This window comes from Anoplophora glabripennis, unplaced genomic scaffold (genome assembly GCF_000390285.2).
Source record: "Anoplophora glabripennis isolate ALB-LARVAE unplaced genomic scaffold, Agla_2.0 scaffold331, whole genome shotgun sequence".
Taxonomy (NCBI): domain Eukaryota; kingdom Metazoa; phylum Arthropoda; class Insecta; order Coleoptera; family Cerambycidae; genus Anoplophora; species Anoplophora glabripennis.
The window spans coordinates 10810-35622 of record NW_019416489.1 but is presented as its reverse complement, the minus strand read 5'-3'; the positions used below and the strand labels follow the sequence as shown (position 1 = coordinate 35622).

Sequence of the window (24813 nt, the reverse complement as noted above, 5' to 3'; positions counted from 1 at the left end):
TATTACCGACTTTCTACCTTCCCTCGTATTTAAAATTGAAATTAATTATCATATTTAGAGTAAACTTGTTATTTTAGTATACCCTGTTCTATTATAAATTTATACCGTAAAAATATAATTTACATAGCAATGATTAGAATTCGACTCGACATTAAAATCACAAATATTGAATAATTCATGGCAAGTTTATTTTCAGTCTGTATTATTTTATACAGGGTTAGTCTATAAATACGGTTGCATTTAATTAATATATAATTTTTACAATTTTAATATTTTTATTTTAATATGGAGAAGAGGAGAGATCTTTTTCTTGAGGTTCTTTTCTCTGTTGTAATTTTTTTGTATTTTTAATGGTTTTCGCGTAATCAGTTACTTTTCTGGTCATCACCAATGCATACACACTTGATTTAGTTATCAAAATGTAATTTATTTGATAATGAAAATAAAGTAATGCTTTGCGGGGTTCTGAAACTTATATGTAATTGATTTTCAGTTTCCTGCTTCTACATATTATGAACAGTATTATTTTCATCGAATTCATCTAATTTAATGCCGCTCAAATAAGAATAATCACTGAACTTCACGTAAAGCATTATTTCGTTTATAATCAAATAAATCAAATTTTTGGCAATAAATAAATCAGAGTACTAACATTCTTCGTACAGAAAATATTTTATACGCCAACTAATATTGGAACACACAACGCACGTGCACACGATGCACAGTCGGCTTACATTTATGGTTAATATTCTTAAAAATAATTTTCTCGAAAACAGAATCATTTATACCATCAGTTGCTCATTTCCGTGCCCATAGAACGTACTCATTTCAGAAGCCACTACATACGAGTATATATTTAAATGTCTAGAAATAACATATAGGTACATATAACTTTATGTATTGAAAATATTAGAAATATCTTAAAGGTTGTTAATAAATAATTATTAAAATTTGGCGAGTAAAATAAATTTTTTAGATGCTGCCACGTTAATTCGTGACGTCATTTAGTGTGATCGGGAATCGAGAAGATGAACGACAAGTTCAAGAAGTCCCAACAACTTAAGCATAGTAAATACCAGGTTGTGTTCTCGGTGGCGCTGAATGACATCACAATGTGTTCTTGATCACGTGACAGAATTTAAATGGTAATATAATTTTAAACGCCTACATTTTATTTGCATCATAAACATAAAACATAAAATACACCACAGAAAAGAAACAACCCCCAAATCCAAAGCCAAAGGCTGTGCGGAAGGGGGTTACACTTGAAAAAAACGCGGACAAACACCCATTATCCATCGACAATGCCAGTGCCGACGCCAGGGATCGAACCCGGACCAGAATAGGAAGTCTGACCGACAAATGCTTGCCACCGCATGCTCGACCGACTACGCTACCGCATTAAAGACATTATTTTTTTACCATTTAGATTTTACACGCAGGTATAGGAATTAAAACGCACCCCGCGTTATCATTTAACGAGTGCAATTTTCCTTATAACTATCCAATTTAGTAAAGTGAATCGATATCTTCCCGTTACCTTGCTCATTTCTCTTTCAGTTCTTATAATATCCTTGTACTGTTTGCAAGATCGCAAGGTATCGTGCACATCGTGAGAATTCTGACACTTGCACTAAGCACTTCCCCGGGTGTTTCCAAATGCCTCATCATTAGTTAGCAGCGTGAAAAAACTACCTCCGACGAAAATAAAACTGTTATTAGCAACAGTAATTATAGCAATCATCATTAATTCTTGAATGCGAAGAAGTTATTGATGAAATGGAATGGACAAGGTGGCGTAGTATATATTTGAATTCGTGTGTTGTCATGAGACTTAAAAGTTAAAATCCAACGCCGATTTAATGCAGTGGCGGGGTAGGGCAAGTTAGGTGAATATGAAATGGCCACTTAAACGGACAAAATGACCCCGCACAATCCTTATGAAAACTGGATTTCGACTATTTTTTAAAAAACTTTGCTATGTCATGGTTCTGATCGCGTAGATCAAAAGTCTCAATGGGCACAAACTTTGAAAAGTCCTTTGTTTTGGACCTTCGACTCCTGAAATATTAACTTTTTCCTCTTACGCTGCAAAGTAAGAATACAATTCTTTTTGGTAAAACTACATTACATTCATAGTAAATGGACCTTGGCCGATTCATTTGAGATGTTTCCAACTTCCGGTTTCGACCGGAAGTAGCCTATTTGAACCGGGAATCAGTTTTTTTCAAGTAAAATAGTATATTTTTTTATTGCGGATTTCGATTCAACACCGAAAAGTGTGAAACTTTAAAACATTTTTTTCTAAAATGCGTTTTTTGAGCTCTAAATGATCTTTGAAGTTGACGTCATGCCGATTCCCGTGATAGGCTACTTCCGATCGGAATCACAAGTTGTAAACATCTCTAATCGATCGGGTAAGGTCCATTTACTATTATTGTAATGTAATTTTACAAAAGAGCATCATTGCTGTAGCATAAGGGAGGAAAAATTCAACTTTCAGGGGCCGTAGGTCCCGAACGAAGGACTTTCAGACTTTGTGCCCATTGAGACTTTTGATCCACGTGATTAGAACTATCTCATAGCAAAGTTTAAAAAAAAATAGACGAAAGCCACTTTCATAAGGATTGTACGGAGTCCTTTTGAATATAAGCATAGGCCTTGTTTAAACAAGTGCAAAGGGAAATTTCTGATTTTTACTAAAACTTATTTTGACTATAAATTTTGAACCATTTGAAATTAATTTATTTTTGGTATATGAATGAAATCCAATAATAGTCCTGATATAAAAACTCATAATTCCAGGATCATATTGAAAAAATTCATATTTTTTATAGCCCCTTCAAAAAGTAGGTACCTTGTATGTATATTTTTTCCACTATTTCATACAGCATACTGAAACTCAACTTTTAAACTAAAATGAAATTCTGGTAATACATTTTGTGAAAAATTGTTTTCAAATTTTTCTTCAAAAGTACATATTTTATTAGTAGCTATTATACTTTTACTTTAGTTTAATCATCGACTGATGATATTATAAGAAACAATTACCTGCGGTCTATAAAAGGTGATTCAGTTACAATGTCATTAATTTTAACCACGTATTCGGAAAGCGTAATAAAAACAGAAAATCGAAAAAAACTAATTGAAGCGTAACAGCTGATTTCCCGAGTAGTCTTGAATTTTGCTTGGTTTCAAAATCAAACTGCAGCGGATCCCAACTGTATTAACAAAGTGCTATGGACGGATGAATGAGTGTATTTTTTTAGCCGTATTGGCGTCTTAAATAGGTACGTACCATGCTATTCTTTGAAAAGCAATGTCACTAGGTATACGTACTACAAATTGAACATAATACTCAAAACTCATATTCAATTACTTATAAAACATAGTGAAAACGTTAACAATATTAAGAATACTAAATTGTAATAACCTGACATTCAAAAACAATTATTATCCTTATATATTTGATTTTATTATCAAATAAATAATTATTAATATTTAAAATGTAAAAAAATGTCTTATTCATTCATAATGTCTAGGTAAAAAGATATGTTTATTATTTGTCGTTCGCTACGGATTGAAAACGCAATAAAAGCTAGGTTAGTGACCGAATAATACATTAGGTCAAGATTCACTCTCGATAAACCTTTTTAAATAATTATTTGAAAATATTTTTTTTATTTGGTTTTTGTTTTTTTTTATTTTTTTCCTATCTTCCCTTAGAATTAATGACATAACTGAATCACCCTGTATATATTTAATGCTATTTACCTGTGGTTAAAAATTATTCAACGAAATCGGAAAATTCTCTGTATCATTCTTATTTAGATAATTACTAAATTATACAGAAAAATTTCATATAAAACAGATTTTTTTTGACTCATTCAGTAGCAGAAAACAAATGAACATATATGAATAAACATCAAAATTCTGGTATTTGACGTTTGGTTTTGGCTTGAAAACTTAGTATTATTAATGTTTTAGTTTGTCATTGAAAAAATTGAACAGCGGGAGGAACGTCAAAATTTGGGCCGTTAAGCAAAATCAAATTCGGACCCCTTCCACATTTCCAAATTTTTCATTTTGCTGTAGTTTCGAGTCAAGAAAGATGCAAAAATTTCTACGCCACTGATTTTTACCAATTTCGCATGAATTCCTAAAATTGTAATTGAAATCATACTTGCAGAAAAAAATCATTGTAGAAGATCATCAGTGATTTTGTTGGCACTTTATTGAAAATTACGTTTCTAATAAAACTTCTTGATTGAGTGAACAGTTCTAGAGATATTTTAACTTTAATTAAAGTGACGTTTAATGACGGCAGTAGGTATAAATAAAAAAAAGTTATAACTCGAGAATGGTAGATTTTATAAATAGAAATAAACATAAAAGAATTCGTTTTCCTCAAAAATACCACTAGGAGTAAAAAGTAGTGACACAATTTCCGGAATATCCGGTGGCGTCGAATTTCTTCTACTCATTTATATACGAATGCTGCAGATTTTTACCTTTAATTAACCGCCTCCCATTTTAAGATTAGAAAATAATAGAATAGAACAAAGGTTGGTTCATATTAAAACGATATTAGCAGTTTTTATGAGAAAAAAAATAAATACACAAATTCCGGAAAAGGTTGAAATAATTTCAATTGTTTTATGTACTTCGTTGATTTTTGACATAACTCAGAAATGACATATGTATAATTAGTGGGGTTATGTGTCATATCATTCCCTGAACTTGAAAATGATTATTTTACAAACTATTAACTATTGTTTATAGTACAACTTGCAGTCAACAACAATAAATAAAATTTAAAAAATTTAAAAATTAGTTAAAACGAAAGGTAAGTTCAACTACAACAACGACAGCAACGACAACAAATAGTGAAATCTATGCCTGTCTCATATCTGACTGCACTTGTTAGTGACTGACATAGATTTAATTGTCAAATAAATTAGTACTTTCCTTATTTTAGATTGAAAGTGGTCCCATTTGTTGTTACATCAGTTATACAGGGAAAAAAATCCCTGGTGTATGAGCTACGCCAAATTGAATCAGAAATTCTTGTTTAAGGCCAATCCTTAAATATTAGTCGCTAGTATTTCCAGATTCGAGTTTTGCCATTCTTAATAAATCACTGTATAAAAAATGCATTGAAACACAAATATTAAATATGACTACCGTCCCCTTGTAGAAATGGTTATATTGGCTTAACTGAACCTAGATTATCAATATTACATCCTCTATCAACCTCGCCAATAAGAACTTAGACGCCGTTTTAATTAAAGCCATGAAAGTAATGAGAAAGGAAAATTGAATTTCTATAAAATATGCTTCGTAATAAGTAAAAGTCGATTATCCCATACATGCCAGAATTGTCAATTATCTCTGAAACCCCTTAATTCGATTTCATTTTATAATACGGCGAACCTTCAGAATCTTATATCCTTGTGTTGCGTATGAGCAATTTCGCAACAATCGCATATTTTACGAACGAATTCATAATTACTTCGCATTTGTGATGTTAATTCTTAATAGGAGAAGCCCTACCGAGCTGCACCGCCGATTACACCAGAGATTTGTTCTAAAGTGACTAGAGTTGAATTTAAAATCAATTCTACGAGGGGAAACTGACGCAGGATATGTTCGGAAATTGAGATAGTTACTACAAGATTGGGATGAATTGACTGATATATCAATCAACAGTTTTCATTTCCCTTTTATGCCGTCCCCACCATTATACACACTTCCAGCAATGTATTTAATTAATCTCTATATTATAATCTATGGCACGTGCAAGGTGTTGGGTTTACGGAATGTAAAAATAAAAACAAAATTCTAGCTAAAATGATACCCAATAGCCCTTTAACACATCGAAAATAGAATTCTAAACAAGGTTAAATATAGTCAGCTTATTTTATTGAAAAATATCACTTTAATATGTTACAACTATCAAAAAATAATTATCTGTAGCCGAAAAACGTCTTTAATAAATCTGGATACAGTGGCGGCTCGTGACATTGAAAATGTGTGAAGCATATTCATTGATCGACTAAAATGGAAAAAAATCGCCGCAGGCAAAAATTTTCAATGTCAAACGGCTTTAAATGAAGCATTTGCAATATTACCGAAAACCTGACGTTCGCGAGAAGGATTTTCATTTAGATTTTATAAAAAATAGAAATATTAGTTCGGCTCGTGGACTTATGTGAACATTAACGCACACCGTATACATGTATGTTCCAAAGAAGCTTCGTGGTTACGACAGCCTCGCGTGACGTTCCCAAAATTGTTAAATCCCTGGTTATTCCACACGCCCAACTATACATATACCCACAATCAAACACGGCATACAGAATTTTTTTTTAAATAAACTCTTCCACGCAACCACTTACTCCGAATACCATTCATTCCGAAACTTCCGAACGTCCTCAATTTTCCATCCAGAAAATGGCGTTTCCAATAAAATACATACTGGATCATACATAGGAAACATTTCTACAATTATTGATACAAAACAAATATTAACAAAGAACCGTTACAATCGTGCACTGGGCGACGTATCGTATAAACTGATTAAAGTTAAAGGCAGGCGATGGGTGATGACAATACTGCTGCTTCAATTTCCGCGTGACTCTTTCCCCCACGCCGTAGTTTACTCACGTGTTGGCCGCCTCGTTGCTCGTTGCCATGACAACGCTACGAAGAGAAGCGAAATACATACTGATTTCGATCTGCATCACTTGCTTATACTATACGTTGTGTGGTACATACGAGGTTGATGTTCGCGTTCAACGCAGGCAATGTTTTTTTAGAAGCCGTTCACCGCGCAACTATTCTGTTTATTTCTGCGTATAACACAAACAAACACAATACATTTTCAATATAGAATTATACCTAAACTATAAAATTTATATAATGTTACACGGTCGATAGCCGCACGGTTTAAGGCGTCAGTACTTAAATCGATGTGTCGATCTGCCCGGGTTTCGAATCCCGCGGCTGGTAGACCGTAGATTAGCTATGCTTGTACGGAGGATTGGCACCCTCTGTGCAGGTATGGTAGGGTGGAAGAATGTTGGCTTGGGTCAATGTGAGAGATTGGCACCGGTTGGCGTTTGACCACCCCCCTAATTAATGAGGTTTTCCAGGTTCCCCTCATTCCTGCACTGAATGGTGGTTAGGGCCTACCAACATAAGTGGTTCCTGGGCGCAAATACGGCCTACTTAATAATAATATGCCGCCTCCTCTCCCGCACAGGTCTCCGACTTCAGGGCTAATTCTCGTAATTAGAATGAGGAGTAGAGATATTATTATTATTATTAAAAATAATTTTAAATTGCACAACCAACAGAAATTTTGGGTGAAGCGGTGCGTCACTTGCATCACCTGGCGCGCCGCCATTGGATATCGCATATACAGAGCCTTCGTAAATGTTTATAAGCCACGTGATCGTCGAGCATAGTTAACCAACAATTCACGGTTAGTAATAAAATGAAAATCCCTAAACCTCAGTGGAGTGGTTGAAGGGGTTACTTCCGAAACATATTTTTGTTTTTTCGTTGAAATGTTTTATTACTTTATTTTATTAAAAGGAGAAACTATCGAACTTCACTTGTTAATGAATAAATTGCAAATTTTTAGTATAAAAGCAATTTTTATTATTTGTATCTAAGTACAGAGTAAAACAAACATAGACCTACTTACTTTTTATTGTAGATAAAATATAAATTACGCTTTACGAAAAAGTTATATTAATTTACAACCCATTGCTCTTGGCTGTCATCTAAAGTAAGTTCATATTCATAAATTAGCAAACTGCATTGCCATATTTGGGATAAAAACATTATATATTATGTTCAAAATGATGTCCTTCACTAGCTATGCACAAATTTACTCTCTTGCGATATTTTCACACATTTTGCAGTTGCTGTTCTGTTATATTATTAATTTCTAGAATAATTGCTGCTTCTAATTCTTCAATGTTGTGCATTGCTGTTTTGAAAATAGTCTTTTTCAATGTCCAAACAAATAATAATCTAAAGGAATTAGACCAGGTGACTTCGCTGGCCACAACCCTTGACTAATCGGTCGATTATATTATCATAAAATTCTTCAAAAAATTGACTTGTTGCTCTTGCAGTATGTGCTGTTGCCCCAGCTTGTTGAAAGTAACCTACTTGTATCACCATGTAACTCTGCTAAAAACTGCTCTAAAATAAGTATTCGATATCTTTCAGCTTTTATAGTTTCGTATAAAAATATAGGCCCTATATGCCTATATTTGTTTTTTAAAGTTTTATGTCATATTCAAACTGATAACCCTAATATGAACGACAAAACAAATATAAACGACAAAACAAAATTACCTATTTTAGCAAACAACTTTAATATGGACTTTGTAGGACAATTTATTCGTTGCTGTATACTATCGATGACATTTTCTGTAAGTACAATTGGTCTGCCTGTAGACTATCCTTTGAAAATACAGTGTTTGGTTTCAAATCATTTGACAATGGCAAATATCCGATTTAAGAATGTGTTCAATGCAAGATTGTAAAGAGTATGTCCATGATCCGTCTTCATTTCGAATTCCTCTTCGAAAAGCCATTACTATGAAGGCATCTTGTTCTGGAATAAAGGGCATAATGCGAAATAAAAATATTATTAACCGCAAAATTGTGTTTCTGTTATAACTTACCAGTAATTCGACGAAAGTTTAGCTGTGAAAACAACTGAACTGTGTTACGATACAATTAAATGTGCTATTGATGTATCTAATGTATTTGAAACTATATTATAAAACTGTTGAATTACAAAAAAAAAATTTGTTGTGATAAGATACCCTCAATTTTTTTGTGTGTAAATATCATGTATCATATATTAATTGAAAGGAAACGTTACGCAGATTTCATAAATCGAAAAATATATAAGGTGTCCCAACTAAAAAAGTTAATCATAAAAAAGGAATCGAGATTTCAATGTGTTGTTTTCGCTATTTTTGTTGCAAATCGAAAGTAGTGAAATTGGTCCATCCTCTACATAAAATTTTTAGTTTTCTCATTTGGTATGCAGAGGATAAACAAAAAGATGAATTCCACTTCATATATAATTGTAATCACTTAAAAAATATAATTTATTTCAAATTGTGAAAAAACTACATTCCTTTACTTGTTTTATTTATTTGTTGTTGTCATAAATAACTTGCGACTATGACATCTTTAGCAGCAACTACAAGGTGCGGTCCAAAGTAAACAGAACTTTTTAAAAATGGGAAAAACAGAAAGTTTTTTTGGCAAAACTGATTTATTTTATTCAAAATACCACCTTCCGACTCAACACAGCAATTTACAAGATCTAAAAGCATGTCGACACAAATACACAAAACGCTTTCTTTTCATCGGCAAATGCATTTATTCGAAAACGTAACAGTTGCACGATGTCAAATCAAGTGAATACAGGGGGTGGTTGACTGTTAAAATGCGATTTTTCGTTAAAAAATCGGTCACAAGTTTCAATCGATCGATGAGATGTCGTGCAACGAACGCCAGCTTCCTTCTACGCGATATTCTGGTCGAAAACGACGATTACGATGCACCAATTCAAAACGCCAAGATAGAATTGCGCATGAATGAAACTAATCAACATTGTCTTCAGCACAGTTTTATGGAATCTGCGGTGATCACGGATTTCGGTTGGCCAACACGTTGCTCATCATTTATGTTCTCATGGACGTCTTTAAACGGCGTATATCACTCATGAACACTGCCACGGAATAAACAACCATCACCATAAACTTGGTTCATCAATTGAAATGTTTCGGTAAAAATTTGTTTTAAACAAAACTTAATATTAGCTCTTTGTTCGATGCTCATTTTTCTACCGATACTGTCACTCTAGATGCAATAACTCCGCTTCTATTCGTTCAAATGTCATGAAATTTTGACATTATATCAGTGAATGATCTACCTTTTCGATGAATGAATGCCTCACTAGAAATACCTATTTTTAAAAAGTCCTGTTTATTTTGGAACGCACCTTGTATATACAAATGAATTTACATTTTGACACTAGTACACCCTCTTATTTTAAAAATCCATGACATCATAATATGACTTAAAAAGACATATTCTTTCCTTTAACTTTAATACCCTGGATCTCAAAACCAAAGCGTTTGCGTATACATGTTTATACACAAACATTTTTCTTAATATATGACGTAAAATACTGAAGGAAAAAGATTTATTTCAGGATATTATAACTATTATGATAAAAATTAATATAATGGCCCATTCTTCTCCATAACGTACTAAAAGACTTAAAGTAGAACTGTAAGGCTTAAATAAAGACCGACTAAAGTGTGTATGCAATATAGAACGAGGTTTGTAATGGTTAAATCGATACGTATATTAACCAAACTCGCTTTAACGAAATAAATGAACTCGAAATGAACTTTCCACTCTATTGAAATAGCTTTTATACTTTTACACTCTATTATATGGTATTATTATTTTTTATTGTGTATATATTGCATTTAAAGTTCATTTAATAAGAGGAAATGGATCACAAACAAATATGTGCTAGACTAGACAACTTCCATAAATAGGTAATTGCATCGGATAAAATTGAGTTTATATAACATGGGGGCAATGATTACGTAAAAACGTTTTTAAAATTATTTGTCTATGAATACACCGGAAATCGAATTACTGCATGATGCAGATGAACGTACTACTGAAAACTCACTTATCTAATTAACTCTGTAAAACCATTTCATAGCTATCAAAACCTTTTAAACCCTTTATTGGGTTAATCAGGAACTTATTAACTTATCTGGGTGCTCTAATACGTCCACATTGATATTTGCGGAATTTTTCCATCATAAGGTTGAAAAGGTACAATGAAAGATCTATTATTTACAATCATTATCTCTCATACTTTCTTATTTCACATAGAGAAAATAAAGTGAACCAAGCCAATTCCAGGTTACAATTCGTTAATAACGGCAGATTTTCAATTAGTGTTTCTACATCCAGTAACTGTTTACATTGAACTTCATCCAGTTACGGTCTTTAACAGTCGTGAATTTGTAAATCATGTACAGTACAGGGTGTCAGAAAGAATGGGTCAACACTAAGCTGGAGATACTAAACACCAAAATATTATGTTTGAGCTCATCATGTCTTATACGAATGTCGCTGGTTTAAGAAATACAGGATGTTCAAGGTTTAAATTTTATTCTGAAATTTCTCAATAATTGAGAAAGTTTTGATACCGTGACTTTGAAAATTGGTAGTGTTGGGTTTTTTGGTGTGAGAATTACGAATTTGAAGCTTATTTTGACGTTGCTTCTAGAGGGCGCTAGTTTCACCGTATTATTTAGGTAAATCAAAACATATTTCTTTTACTGTTGAGCTATGCCACCGAATTTTTCAAGTTTTTAACAATTGCATTTTTAAAATTACCTTTAAAAACTGAAAACATATATTTAGAATTATTTTCGTTTTATGTAAATGGGTGATTGAAGTTTACTTTAAACAAAAAAAAAATCGAAAACAAAATACAATTGCGAAACAAAAGAACTTATCAAATTTACTCAATTACATCGATATTCTGAGATTCTTAGTAATGGTATCTCCCAATATACCCAGTATTGGTTAATATAATTGTAACAAAGTAAGTAAATTTTTATCTTTATTTCGCTCAAGTTTCATTAATCTACGTCAGACATATTTCGATATATTTGCACATTTGTGATTCTTTTTTCAGATTAAACTAAAGTATAATTTGGACTAAGGTATATTTGGCCATACATATCATCATATTTTTAGGCTCAAGATTGTCAGATAGCCCTTTTGTTAAAACGCATCTTGTATACAAAGAAAATAAAATATTTTTTATAAACTCCTAATTTTTATGAATTCTCTCTTTATGCTAGAAAAGCAACCCTGTAAGATTATAATCGAACTTTAATACAAATAACTATTTAATGAGTGACTCAGTGATGCAAAAACTTTTACATTTCTGAGGAAACTAATAAAAACAAATGAACATATTTTAATTAAAAAAAGCTATACATTTTTTTCTCGAAATTTGTACATATTATATTATAACCATTTTGGTATATATTTTTAATGGCACACACATAGTATATACCCAAAGTTTTTTGATAGATTGTAAATTTTGATTGGTTGTAACAACAGAGTAAAATGAGAGTTCAAGGATTTTCGATTAAAAATTTAAGCAAATTGTCCTATCTCCAAAATTAAAACCGATGGAACAGTTTTTTGGTCATGGAAAATATTTATTTTTCACATTACCTCCTCATTTAATTTTTAGCACTACCTTTTAATGGAACAATATTTAAATTTTTGTTATCAATTATATGATGTAAAACTTGATCAATTATTACAGATTTAGTAGTAGGTATCCTTATCGGTACTAATTCAGTCGTATTTTACTTTCCTTCATTGTAGTCCATCTCTTGATATAGAAAATAAGAATTTAAGTAATAAAATTAAAAATGTTGTGGTTCTTCAAAACAAACCAGATTGCAGAACTTTACAAATATTGCAATTTTGGATTATAAGTTCATAACAACTCGTTTTATTTTCAGTTCTCCGAGATGAGTTCCGTTTCGAACCACAAAGTACTAGAGTAGCTGCAGGGGAAGACATTGTCATGGAATGTTCTCCACCAAAAGGCACACCTGATCCTCAAGTGATATGGCGGAAGGACGGCCAAACGTTAACGATTGATGGTCGATTAAAGTTGGTTGATGGGTTCAATCTAGCCATAACTGACACTAAAACCTCTGATGATGGCCGATATCAGTGTGTTGCCAAAAATACAGCGGGTATCAGAGAGTCCGCCGTTGCCATTTTAAAAGTTTATGGTAAGTTCCAAACACATTGTTTACATTAACTATTTTAGACAATAAACCAATAGTCAAGGAGAGCTTAGAACTGCAGGCTTTGCGCACTTCTTATGGCGTTTTTTTATAATAAAAATATGACCAGACCTGTAGAATGGCAACTGCTAAAATCTCCAAATTTTGTTTGATAACAGTATTTCCCTATTAAAACCTACAAATATTTATCGCATCAAAACTACCACTTCTTGATCATGTTTTTTTTTTCAGTAAAACCGTTTATGGTCCGTCCTCCTGAAGACATCACAGCATTGGTAGGATCAACTGTTGAATTTTCTTGTGCAGTTGGCGGTGATCCAGTTCCTGATGTCCTGTGGCGCAGAACCGCACCCGGTGGTACGATGCCGTTAGGAAGAGTAAGAGTTTTGGAAGACCGCACTCTACGCCTGGAACAAGTAACTTTACTCGATCAAGGGCGATACACTTGCGACGCGGATAACTTTGCTGGAGCTGTTTCAGCATCCTCGGTGTTAACTGTCCACGCATCACCTACATTTACTACTAGACCTCTCGCCCAAACCGTAGAAGTTGGTCAAGAAGTCAGTTTTCACTGCAGTGTTACGGGAAATCCGAAGCCTTTTATTTTCTGGTCATTTGAGGGCGACAGGGCATTAGTGTATGCAGGATCGTCTCTTGGCAACTTCGAGGCCTTCACATCCTCAGAAGGTCAATCCACATTGATTCTTAAAGATGCCCAAGTCCAGAATTCAGGCACAGTGGTGATATGTTCCGCAATTAACGTAGCTGGTTCCGCATCGACAAGAACTAGACTTACAGTTACATCTAAAGAGGACCGTCCTCCACCCGTTATAATCCGCGGACCTAGCAATCAAACGCTGCCAATAGATTCGGTGGCATATTTAACATGTGAAGCGAATGGTAACCCGAAACCTGTTATTTCCTGGTACAAAGAAGGAGTACCTGTTGCATCTACGTCACGTATTAATATGACTAACCCTGGTAGAGTAGAAATTTCCAAATTACAAAAGGAAGATTCGGGCGCTTATACCTGTGTAGCTTCGTCGCGTGGTGGCAAAGCTACATGGACAGGACATTTACTAGTCGAAAACCCAAAAAATCCCAATATAAATTTCTTCAAAGCTCCAGAACCAATTATGCTACCAGGGCCGCCGAGTAGACCACACGCTTTAAATCAGTCAGAAGGCAGTGTCACCATAGCTTGGGGACAAAATAATAAAATTGGTTCTTCAAGCCTATTAGGTTATCAAATTGAACTGTTTGGCAGGGAAGAGGGTGTTACACCAACCTGGACCGTTGTAGCTCGTCGAATCCAAGGCCCAACGTATACCCAACATCTATTGTCTCCTGATGTGCCATACACTTTTCTGGTACGTGCAGAAAATGCGCATGGCTTAGGACCACCGTCGCAATTGTCAGAACCTGTTATTGTTGGACCTGATTCCACTCAAAACTGGGGTAACCCAGAAGTAACTGTATTGAGTGAAGCTAGAGCCAATTTGGTGACCACAAATGATATTGTGAAACTTTCTGAAGCAATACCAGTGACTTCTACATCCATTAAACTAATTTGGCTTGTGTCAGATTCTACTTATGTTGAAGGATTGTACATTTACTACATTTGCCTTAATGGTGCACCTGAACTACCAAAAACTTACAGTATGCTGACTGTATTGCACACTGGTGGTTCCTCAAGTTTTACTGTGAATAACCTAACGAAGTGGTCTAAATATGAATTTTTCCTTGTGCCTTTTTTCAAGACTGTTGAAGGGCAACCTTCCAATTCCAAGACAATAAAAACCCTTGAGGATGGTAAGTATTTTCTGTACTCTATTATGCATTTATTAAGTTTTCATAAATTGTAGTTCCAACTGAACCTCCTTCTAACATGGAAGCCCTATTGCTCAATTCAACCACGGTATACTTAAAATGGAAAGCACCACCTACAGTTTCTTTAAACGGAGAACTTCAAGGGTACAAGGTTGAAATTAAAAGTAATGGAACTAGTTCTTCTGAAATAATTAGTGTTGGTAAAACGCCGAGTTTACTCTTAGGAAATCTGTCCTCTGGAATTTCATATTTTGTGAGAGTAGCTGCGACAACTAGAATAGGATTAGGGCCATTCAGTGCTCCTGCAACATTAAGGCTTGACCCAGCAACTAGACCAACTGATGATAATAATCAGAGGTTTGTTACTATTTTCTCTACATTGTTATAATTATTGTCATAATTAATTATATTTTAGGCCAGTTGGGGCAGACATGCAATCAGGCGAGTTTATAACAGAAACATGGTTCATGGCACTCCTGATTAGTATGGTTTCTGTAATGGTCTTTCTTTTTGGAGCAATGTTTTTAGTTCGAAGAAGACAATTGTTATCGAAGAAAACAATGACGCCCAGCCGTTCTAATGGAGGTGTTTTAACAACTCCAATGGCTTCTAAACATGAAACTCCTTTATGGCTAGAAAAAGAAAGTCTGCCAGATTATACAGCTTCTGTACCAGATTATTCAAAACTTACTGCAAATGATTATCATAGGAAAGAATGTACTAGCAACGGGATAACATCTCAATGCAATGGTTTTCTGCATCATGGCAGTGTGAATTTACATTCAAATCCATTGCATCAAAGTGAATTTAGTCGTCCAGACAAATTGGAGTACAGTTCGGAAAAGTGTTACCCAATAAGCGGAAGAAGCTATAAAGATTATTCCAACATGCAAGTGCAAGATTATGCCAGCCCCAACCTAGGACCGGATTCAAACAGAACTTCTCAAATAGCTGACTATGCTGAGGTTGATACGAACATGTGTAGCAAGGATAGTGGTTCCACTTCACCTGCTCCATACGCAACAACAACTCTTGTTGCTGGAAGTAAAAGAATGGTAAGCATATAAATCAATTAGATTTAAATTTGAAGATACTTCAACCTTTCACACTACTGAGTCTTCTGTAGAAGCTTCAGTCACTAAATATGACTTTCATATCTCTATACGCTTGACTGGTATCAGGTCAGCCCCAAAATTTGCCAAAACTATGGCTGCAGACTGACGGAAACAATGGCCGGTACACATTTCTGTAACATGAAAAATATCGCAATTTTCTTAGGACTATTATACAAACTATTTATTCCTACAGATTGGATGATATACTTTTTTGTCGATAGTTGAGTTGGTGAGCAATAAGTGAGATAATTAAGACCGATTTTCGATCCTTAACATTAGATGTTTCTAACTTGTTTGATTCATCGAACTGGCACGCCCCAAACAAACCCATTATTGCAACAACCTATAATGTAAAAGCTAAATTTTTAAAATGATTGAATAAAATATTTATAAAAATGTTACCTTCATAACTGATAGTCGTCGACTGAAGCATCACTTAAACATCGCATGACACAATCCGTTTACTAAACTCACATTACGAAGCGTTATTTGTTGGAACTTACTTACTTATTTTGAAATGTAACAATTTTCATCAACCAGCAACGTTGATTTTAGCATCGAGTAATAGGGCCATTTTGACAGCTTTACTTTCCTTGACTTCACCAAAATATATGCCAGAAAATCTTTTCACTTACACTATTCTTAATCCTTACGCTTTTCCATTTTTGAAAGCACATTCTTTTTCATATATCGGCCGCAATTTTTGTGGCAACAGTTTCCCCAAGGCCCTTAATGCACCTTTTTTCACATCTGAAGGGAGGTTTTCTCCTTCAAATTCATTTTCGCACATTTCTATTGTTACTTTGGAGTAGAACGAATTAAACAATTGTTATTTTTTTGTTGCCATGCATTCTTCTTAGTACCAACTAACGTGTGTGGGGGTAGCCGAGCGGTCAAGGCCTGACGACTGAGCTGGGCCAGGGTCAAAGCCGGTACTATCGCAGCGGGTTCGAGTCCCGCGCGCGGCAAAAAAATTGTTACTTTTCTGTCGTACATAATAAATTTTGTCTTGTAAAGCGTTTTCCCAGCCGTTCGAAGCACGCGGGTCGATATTTTGCTGTTAAGCACCGGTTCAGATTTTTCAGTGACGCTACTTTGGCGATAAAATTTGGTTTGAACATTTTCAATTTTCTATTAACATTCGCGGAGACCTAAGGTTTCAAATAGCCCGTGCAGGCTCCACCCAATGTTAGATCACCGTAGCTCATTTTGAAAACTCGCAACTGCAAAGCGAAGGTCCGAGGTTCGAATCGCAGACGGGTCGCATTTTTTTTGAAAAATGTTATATATTATTAAACTAACTCACAGAGAATATACCGCGAAGCGGTGCTCAGGCCGCGCGCAGCGGGGCTCGAGGGCCGAAGGCCCGAGAGATAGGTCAAGTCCTTGCAGCGGATTTGCCTACCTTTCTAGTACTAAAATAAATACGCTAAAATAAAACAATACGCTGTCACTTAGAGCAAATGACAATATTGACATTAACTGATAGCTACAGCAATCAACATTTTGTTTTCTTCGCCTACTGAACTCAAAGTTTTAAATCCGTGACACTGCTACGCAAACCGAAACATACAGACCTGCAAATAATTCCATTTTTTCAATAATGGTTTTCTGTAGGAAATTTTCTTAAGACACAATTTTTTTTAATAAAACGACTTTTCCAATGTTGCTGCCCGTTTAAAAAAATACGACCACTGTAAAAGTTTTGATCTCTAAAAGGGATATGTAACCGGAGAAAACTACCACTCAGTATATCGATTTGGCTAAAGCTTTAAGAAATAATACGCAATGACGGCTCGTGATTTTTTGAGATGGGCGGGCAAAATATTTTTTCTCATGTAACTTAATATCATATAGGAATAATTGCACTCTACTGGCCTACTAATTTATTTCCTATATCAAAATTTTTAAAATTTTCTATTAACAAAAGATCCGCAGCTTTTTCCCCTTGCTTACATAAAAAAATCTCATAAATCTTTCAACTACTTTACCACAATGAACATATCTAAAAATTACTAATATCTGGGATAAGCATTTAACATCCGTTGTTTCATTTGGGTACTTGCCCCGCGAAATATAGAGCATTTCTTATTTCAGAAAATATCACTTCGGATGCTAGCTACTCCATTGATGCTCTCTATTAAATCATTTTGAATAGTTTTTGAAAGGCCGCTAAAAACTAGACTTTCTAAAAACACTAAATTTATTATCGTACCTTGAAAGTAAGTTTGCAAGCTCACGAAAATTGCCTTGATTAATGGAATTATCTGATTCATTATGGTCCTTAAATATTATTCTTGTATAGCTAAGTAAATAATCATATCAATAAAGTGCTTTACAATGTCTATTTTCGTCCACGACTTTATTATGTATTAAAATATTCTCAATCAAGAAAAGTTTGAGTGTTTTTTTTTCCTATAATTTAAATTTGAATGATGAATATGTATGTTAATTCGATCGCTCTTGTTTTTTTTTTTAAGGATTCATTAATATGTTTCAGATCTGAATATCCTAGATAGTTCCACGGTGTTTTACTTTTTTCATTACATAGTAAGCAATTCTACCAATATAATTTGGTTTTAGTTTCACTGCCTGTTAATCACTCATATTTATTGTACCAATTTTTACTAAATGATCCGTTACTTCCACAATTGTTTTTATTTGTTAAATTTTTCATGTCAGGAGTAGGTTTTAATTTTGAAATAAATAATTTATCATCGAAAGTCAACGTACTAAATTTTTTATCTAATTAAAAAATTAACAATACATTAACATTGCCACTCACCAATTTGCGAATTTCACTTGCTATTTTACTTTACTCCAAACTATCAAAAAATAAAAACTTGCCTAAACCACCACTAGAAACCCTAATCTTGTCCAGGTTAAACATAAACAAACGACATGACAAATCGCAAGATGATACGTAAGTACTCGAGGAATATACGAGTGAAGCCAAAGGGCTTGCCCGGTGTGTAAGGCAATTTATGTATATTCATATTATAATTTAATAAATAAAAATCTGATTGAAAATCAAAAAATGTATTAAATGAAACAAACGTTTTTTTATGTCACAGTTTCTTTATTATTTGAAGAAAAAATAAATATTGGTTTTAAAAGTCCTAAAAATTTACATCACTTCCATATTTACAAACTCGAATCTATTAAAACATTGAAAATTTCTCCGCAATCATTCTTAATTCAGTTTAACAGTAACGAGTTAAAAAAAAAACTTAATAATTATAATTTTCATTATCACAGAATACTCAACATGGCACCGTAGATATTTATTTTTTAACTCGATTTACACATTATTATAAAACGGTTTATTATTTCATTTATTAAAATTTGTTTTCTGGAATACCTTTCCAGGGAAAAATTGTTCTGTTTAAAAATTCATTTAAAGAACAAAATTACAGCAAATAAATATACATAATATGTGTATTTCCGATCGCTTGCAAAAAACCTTAGCTGGCCTTAGCCGATACATCACTCGACGGGCATATGCGGGTTTGCCCGTCGTGGAGCAAATATTCTGAGTTGGTAAATGACTTACGTTTCCTATTACTCTCTGTCTCTCAGTCATAGGTACGTATAAACAGGCAAGGGACGGCGTCGCTTAGTTCAACGGCTACGGGCCAGCCCGAATGTAATGTTGGTTGCTGCTGATATCATGATTAAATTATAATTTTAAAATTTGGTAGCGGGAATTTCAAAGGAGGTAATGCAGTTTAGATTTAATTTTATAAGAATTAGGTAAAATTGCTTTGGTATATGTATACACATTTTTCTTTTATTTTTCTGAAATTATCAGGGTGGGCACTGTAGAACCATCAAAATTGTAACATAAATATGTATAGCAGAAATAGACAAGTAATTTCAAATGGTGTAATGAATATTAAATTACACAGCCACGCAAAAGAGTAAGTTCTGTACCAGAGACATGAGTAGGTACCTACTTATATAAAACTTGTGTATTTTTTATGCTGAATCCGAACATACCAAAAAAACATAATATAACTTAACATATACATATATATAACTTATAACATAATATATATATAAGTGTTGGAAACCACCTACAAAGAAGCCTTTAAGTCACACATTTTTCTAATCAATATTTTTACCTGAACATTGTTAGTGCGGGTTTTTAGCGTCGCTGATTACGAATTTGAAGTCCTGTGTAATTTATATAGTTGTACCTAATTGTATCAAAAACACATGAATAACACAAAATTCAACTGTTTTTTGATATTACTAGTTGTATAAGTGTTACAAGAAAAAGTATTTTTACTTATTTTTCCTTAAATTATCAATGTTTCTTTTTAGGTATGGAACAACTGTGGTATAAGTGCAGACGAAGAGTCTCTATATCCATCATCGAATGGTGGCTATTACAACCGAAAAGTATATTCTGATTCTTACTTTGCTCCAACACACACCCTTAAAAGAGTCAAAAAAGAACGGAAATCATCCCAAGAAAATCCTCCAGATCTAGTCTCTCCATCTGGCCAACCAATTTATGCCAGAGTTGGACCACCAGGCCTATCATGGAGAAATGGAGCTCCGTCTATGACTAGCTTCACACCGCATAAGCAGGTTTACCATGGGTCAACACGATCAGAGCCTGGTAATATGTTGTGAACTGATAACAATGTTATGAATTGTATTGGTTGAAATTGTGTATTAAATTTTTTACAGTATGCTTTAAATAATAACCATTTTTTACCCGTTGTATTTGAATAAAAAGTTCAACGATATGCTACCTCATAAATATCTTATTAGTTATTTAAAAAAAGTCGGAACTATAAAAGCATATATTTATTTATTAAAACTTACTGCATACCAGTCGTAACAGATTTTTTTTTGTAAATAGATCACTTAATTTTTGAAATTATTTTATAAAAAAAAACACGTTTCCTTCCTTCCAATTTTTGCAATTTTTCTTGAAAATAAAACTTTAGCCAATTTTGATACTCTAGTGGATGAGTAATTTTTTTGTGAAGAATAAAAAATAGGTACATCAAAAAATCGCACTAGGGAACCTGAAAACCTAACCTCAAAGTATTGTTGCCTAAAATATACTAAGCTTGCATCTGAACGCCTTGTATTAATAACTAATCAAATCGGGCTAGTTGTAGATTATCGAAAAAAATTTCAGTTTGGAGATTCTGGCAAAATTTATAAAAGCAATAGTTTGTATGGATCTTGAAAAGAAAAGACGGTGGAACAAAAAAAGTTTTTGAAATGGAAAAAAAACTGATACCACAATTTATATGGCCATACGAATCAAATTGTAAGAAAAATATTCTTAACTCACAAACACAAAAGAAAAGAAAATATAGAATAATAACCAAAAATATAAAAAAGGACATAATACAGCTATTTAATGGGAGATTATATTGAAGACTGTTATGGATACTAGTCCAATTATTAAATGGGCCTTTAAATCGCAATTTTGGTAAACTTGCCTGAATTGTTGCTATAAGTTAGTTTGAGATATATAACAATAAGTGACAGTAATTTTTTTTTCAATCCCCGGCCAGGGGTGAAAAAAGATAAAATAAGGGATATTTCAAGATAACTTAAAAGAGGTAGTATAAAAGTTGTAGAGCAGAAAATTCTACATAAAAATGGTCTATTGACTATTAAAATTAACAGAGTTATGGAGACTAGAAGTTAAGGGTTGATTTCAGAAATTTAAAAAATCATAACAAGCAAAAAAATTAATGAATTTTATATAGGTATATATTCAATCTCTACTATCTTTTCAAGGAAATAGACATATTTTTTAATTTTTAATAAAAAAGTTAAACGATTTCACATAGCGAACATGGTTTTTTATCTTTTTAAATTTTGAAAGTAATTTTTCATTATTTTAATGAAATGGAATGGCATAGAAAAAAATTGTTTTAGTGTTAAATCATAAAAATTAACAATTAAATAATTGAAATTATTAAAACTTTTTTATTAAGATTTAAAAAATATATCTATTTCTCTGAAAAGAAAGTTTACATTTTTTAAAGTAGATTGAAAACAAAATTATAAAATTAATTCATTTTTCTGCTTGTTATGATTTTCTTAAATTTCTGAAATCATTCCTTAATTTCTAGCCACCCTAACTGTTAATTTTATTAGTACAAGTAAAAGTCAAATGTCATTTTTTTGTAGAATTTTATGCTCTACAACTTTTATAAGAAATCTTTTTTCTAGCTCTTATCCTTTTTGAGTAATCTTGAAAAATCCCTGGCCAGGGGTTGAAAAAAAAATTACTGTTGCTTATTGTTATTATATACTTATCTCAAGCTATCTTACATCAAAAATAATTCAGGCAAGTTCACCAAACTGCGACTTAAAGGCCCATTTAATTGGACTATATGGAGTGACGCAAATTACAAAAAAAGTTGTGCAGAATTTTGTTTACACTTTTCCTGAAATTAGATGTAGAAATATAAATTTATATAATGAAAAAACTGGATTTTTCTATTTATAAAGATGGTTTAATGATATTCAGTTTCCAAGCATATGACACCTCTATGATTACAATCCGATTTCCTTTCTCCATTGTATTTTGATATGCAATTGTCAACATTATCTTTCTTATGTTTCTTCATTCTATTTGGTTATGACCAAATAATGAAAAACAGAAAAATACAAATCCATTGATACTATATGAAGGACGAAATAAAATGTTGACATATTGAGCATCAATCTATTATGAGCTAAGTGTAAAATAAAATTGAAATGTAATAATGTAGTCGTTGAACATGAAATTCCATAAAAATGTTACTAATCGTGGAATTAATAACTTTTTTGTCCTTTAACCATATATAAAAAAACCAATATATGCAATCCGCAAGAAAAAAAGAAGGGATTATCGCATCTTAAGTGTACCTACTTACAAATTTTTAAAATGACAATTTTTAACAAATAATTTACTATAAATAACATTTGAATGATATTTTGTTTCGTGTTACGATTGTTGTTGAATATTACGCAACTTTTTTATAATTTGAGTCACCTTAACCTAACCTAATTCTAACCCCGGTATGCAACTGGTTCTGGTTCATTCCAAAGCTTCTAAACCGTTCCGATTTTATGCAAATCTCTGTGTAATACTATTGCTACTAATGTGGTATGTTTATGTAATACTAATGCTCTTTTGTTCCTAACATTACTGTTCTGTGAGACTGTTATGAAAATGAATTATTATAATAGTATTGTATAAATATCCATATTTGGAAAATTTATCTGGTTAAAAAATACTAATAATACTGTTTCATTAACAGAACAATTGATATCTGAAGAAGAGAATAATATGTCAACGTCAGGACAAAGCAGCTACCCTTAAATTTCACAACAGCGACAAATTCCTGCAAGACAATTGTTCAGAATATTATGCATAATATTTTGATCAAGCCAAAATTTCTGATTTAGGTCTGTCTGCAATCTGCATCCACAAACATAAAGTGAACATGGTGAGGTACAGAATTTAAAGACCAGAAACAAATTATTATTTTGTTACCAACCTATTACACGGTTCTATTACATATTTCCCGTTCCAAAAAATGGAGCTTGGACAATGAAAGGATTTGAAGAAGAAGACTGTAAGTGATAATTAATGGAATAAATGTAGGTTTAACTAAGAAAAAAATGGAAATACTTAAATATTTCATTAATTTGACATTCATAAAATATGTTATTCCTATAGTGAAAATAGGAATACATCGATACATTAGGAATTTTGCTGAGTTGAATAAGATATATATTTTGTAGATTATAGTTGAACTTTAAATAATGTTACAGACTTATGTTATAAGTAATAACCCTAGATGAATAGAAAGACTGATGTGTTGACTTTCACTGTATTCATATGTTTCACTACTTTTATCTAGTCATAATATTTTTTAAGATTTTCTTAGTGTATCGAATATGTTCATTTTGGAAAAAAATTGTTCGTCCAGTAATTGATATACTTAGTAATTATCACATTAAATAATAATGTAAAAATGAAAACTACAATAAGGAATTGGCTATCTTCCACTTATATCTTTTATGTGATAATTTATGTATAAGTTCATATTATTAGTCAATTCCTTTCTGCCATTATTAATATTATATGAACATAATTTACACTATCCAGTTGTATAAATCACATATCATTTAATGTATAAACATGTGATTGTAAAAATAGTAGCGTTTAGTGTAATCACTTTATTTTTAAGTAAAATTTGACCTGCTTGTTATGTGAATATGTAGGATATTGTTTCAATATTGAAGTAAAAAATTAATTTTCATTGAATGAGTACGTATATTAGACTAATAATTTTATGAGTTAATTTATCTGAAATTATGAGCGTTTTTCATAAATTGGATATATGTATAACCTGCAAAGCACAAAATAATGTATATTTCCAGACATACTTTTCCAAAACTGGTTGTAGAAAGACATTTGCTCTAAAACAAGTAGTAACTATTATTAACTGACTGTTTTATGATTTAGTTATGATTATGAATAACGTAGCATCGAAATTTTTTTTGATACTGTTTAAAATGATAAAGCGTAAGTACCTACTTATATAAGGATGTATCCACTGTTCTGTTTACAGCTGTATCATAAATACGTATTTTAAAAATTAATTTTGTACAAAACCTGATTCATATTGCTATAACTAATGTAAAATTGTTTTTAATGTTTTAAGTCTTCCTCTAATTTATATTTTCTTTTAGTGTTAAAAGACATGCTCATAATATTTTTATATAAATAATGTGCCATTGTATAATTATGTTAACATATGTATGTACAGTATTTAAAAATAAAATATCAATGACAAGTACTAGTATGACTTATTACCGTCCGCGTAACTACTAAAAGAAAGCAAACCAAATGGAGTTATAAGAATACCTTTACTGAAAGGTTCCATACATTTCTAAAGGTGCGTTTGATTTCACAGTAC

The 24813-nt window shown here is 32.4% G+C and overlaps 1 protein-coding gene across 1 annotated transcript; it reads left to right on the top strand.

Annotated features, from left to right (window-relative positions):
- The first annotated feature begins 1028 nt into the window (after positions 1-1028).
- LOC108906201 (roundabout homolog 1-like) lies at positions 1029-24593 on the top strand. Its single transcript, XM_023454721.1, has 7 exons — positions 1029-1068; positions 12621-12899; positions 13146-14726; positions 14780-15101; positions 15160-15799; positions 20186-20486; positions 23146-24593. Exons 1-7 carry the CDS (start codon positions 1029-1031, stop codon positions 23205-23207), a joined length of 3225 nt encoding a protein of 1074 aa, XP_023310489.1. The 3' UTR covers positions 23208-24593.
- The last annotated feature ends 220 nt before the right edge of the window (positions 24594-24813 follow it).

What these genes read in the sequence shown, in the direction of transcription:
- LOC108906201 (XM_023454721.1), top strand. Translation starts at nt 1,029, where the DNA reads ATGAACGACAAGTTCAAGAAGTCCCAACAACTTAAGCATA. An exon ending in GTCCCAACAACTTAAGCATA is followed by an intron (nt 1,069 to 12,620) that starts GTAAATACCAGG and finishes TTTTATTTTCAG; the next exon opens with TTCTCCGAGATGAGTTCCGT. An exon ending in TGCCATTTTAAAAGTTTATG is followed by an intron (nt 12,900 to 13,145) that starts GTAAGTTCCAAA and finishes TTTTTTTTTCAG; the next exon opens with TAAAACCGTTTATGGTCCGT.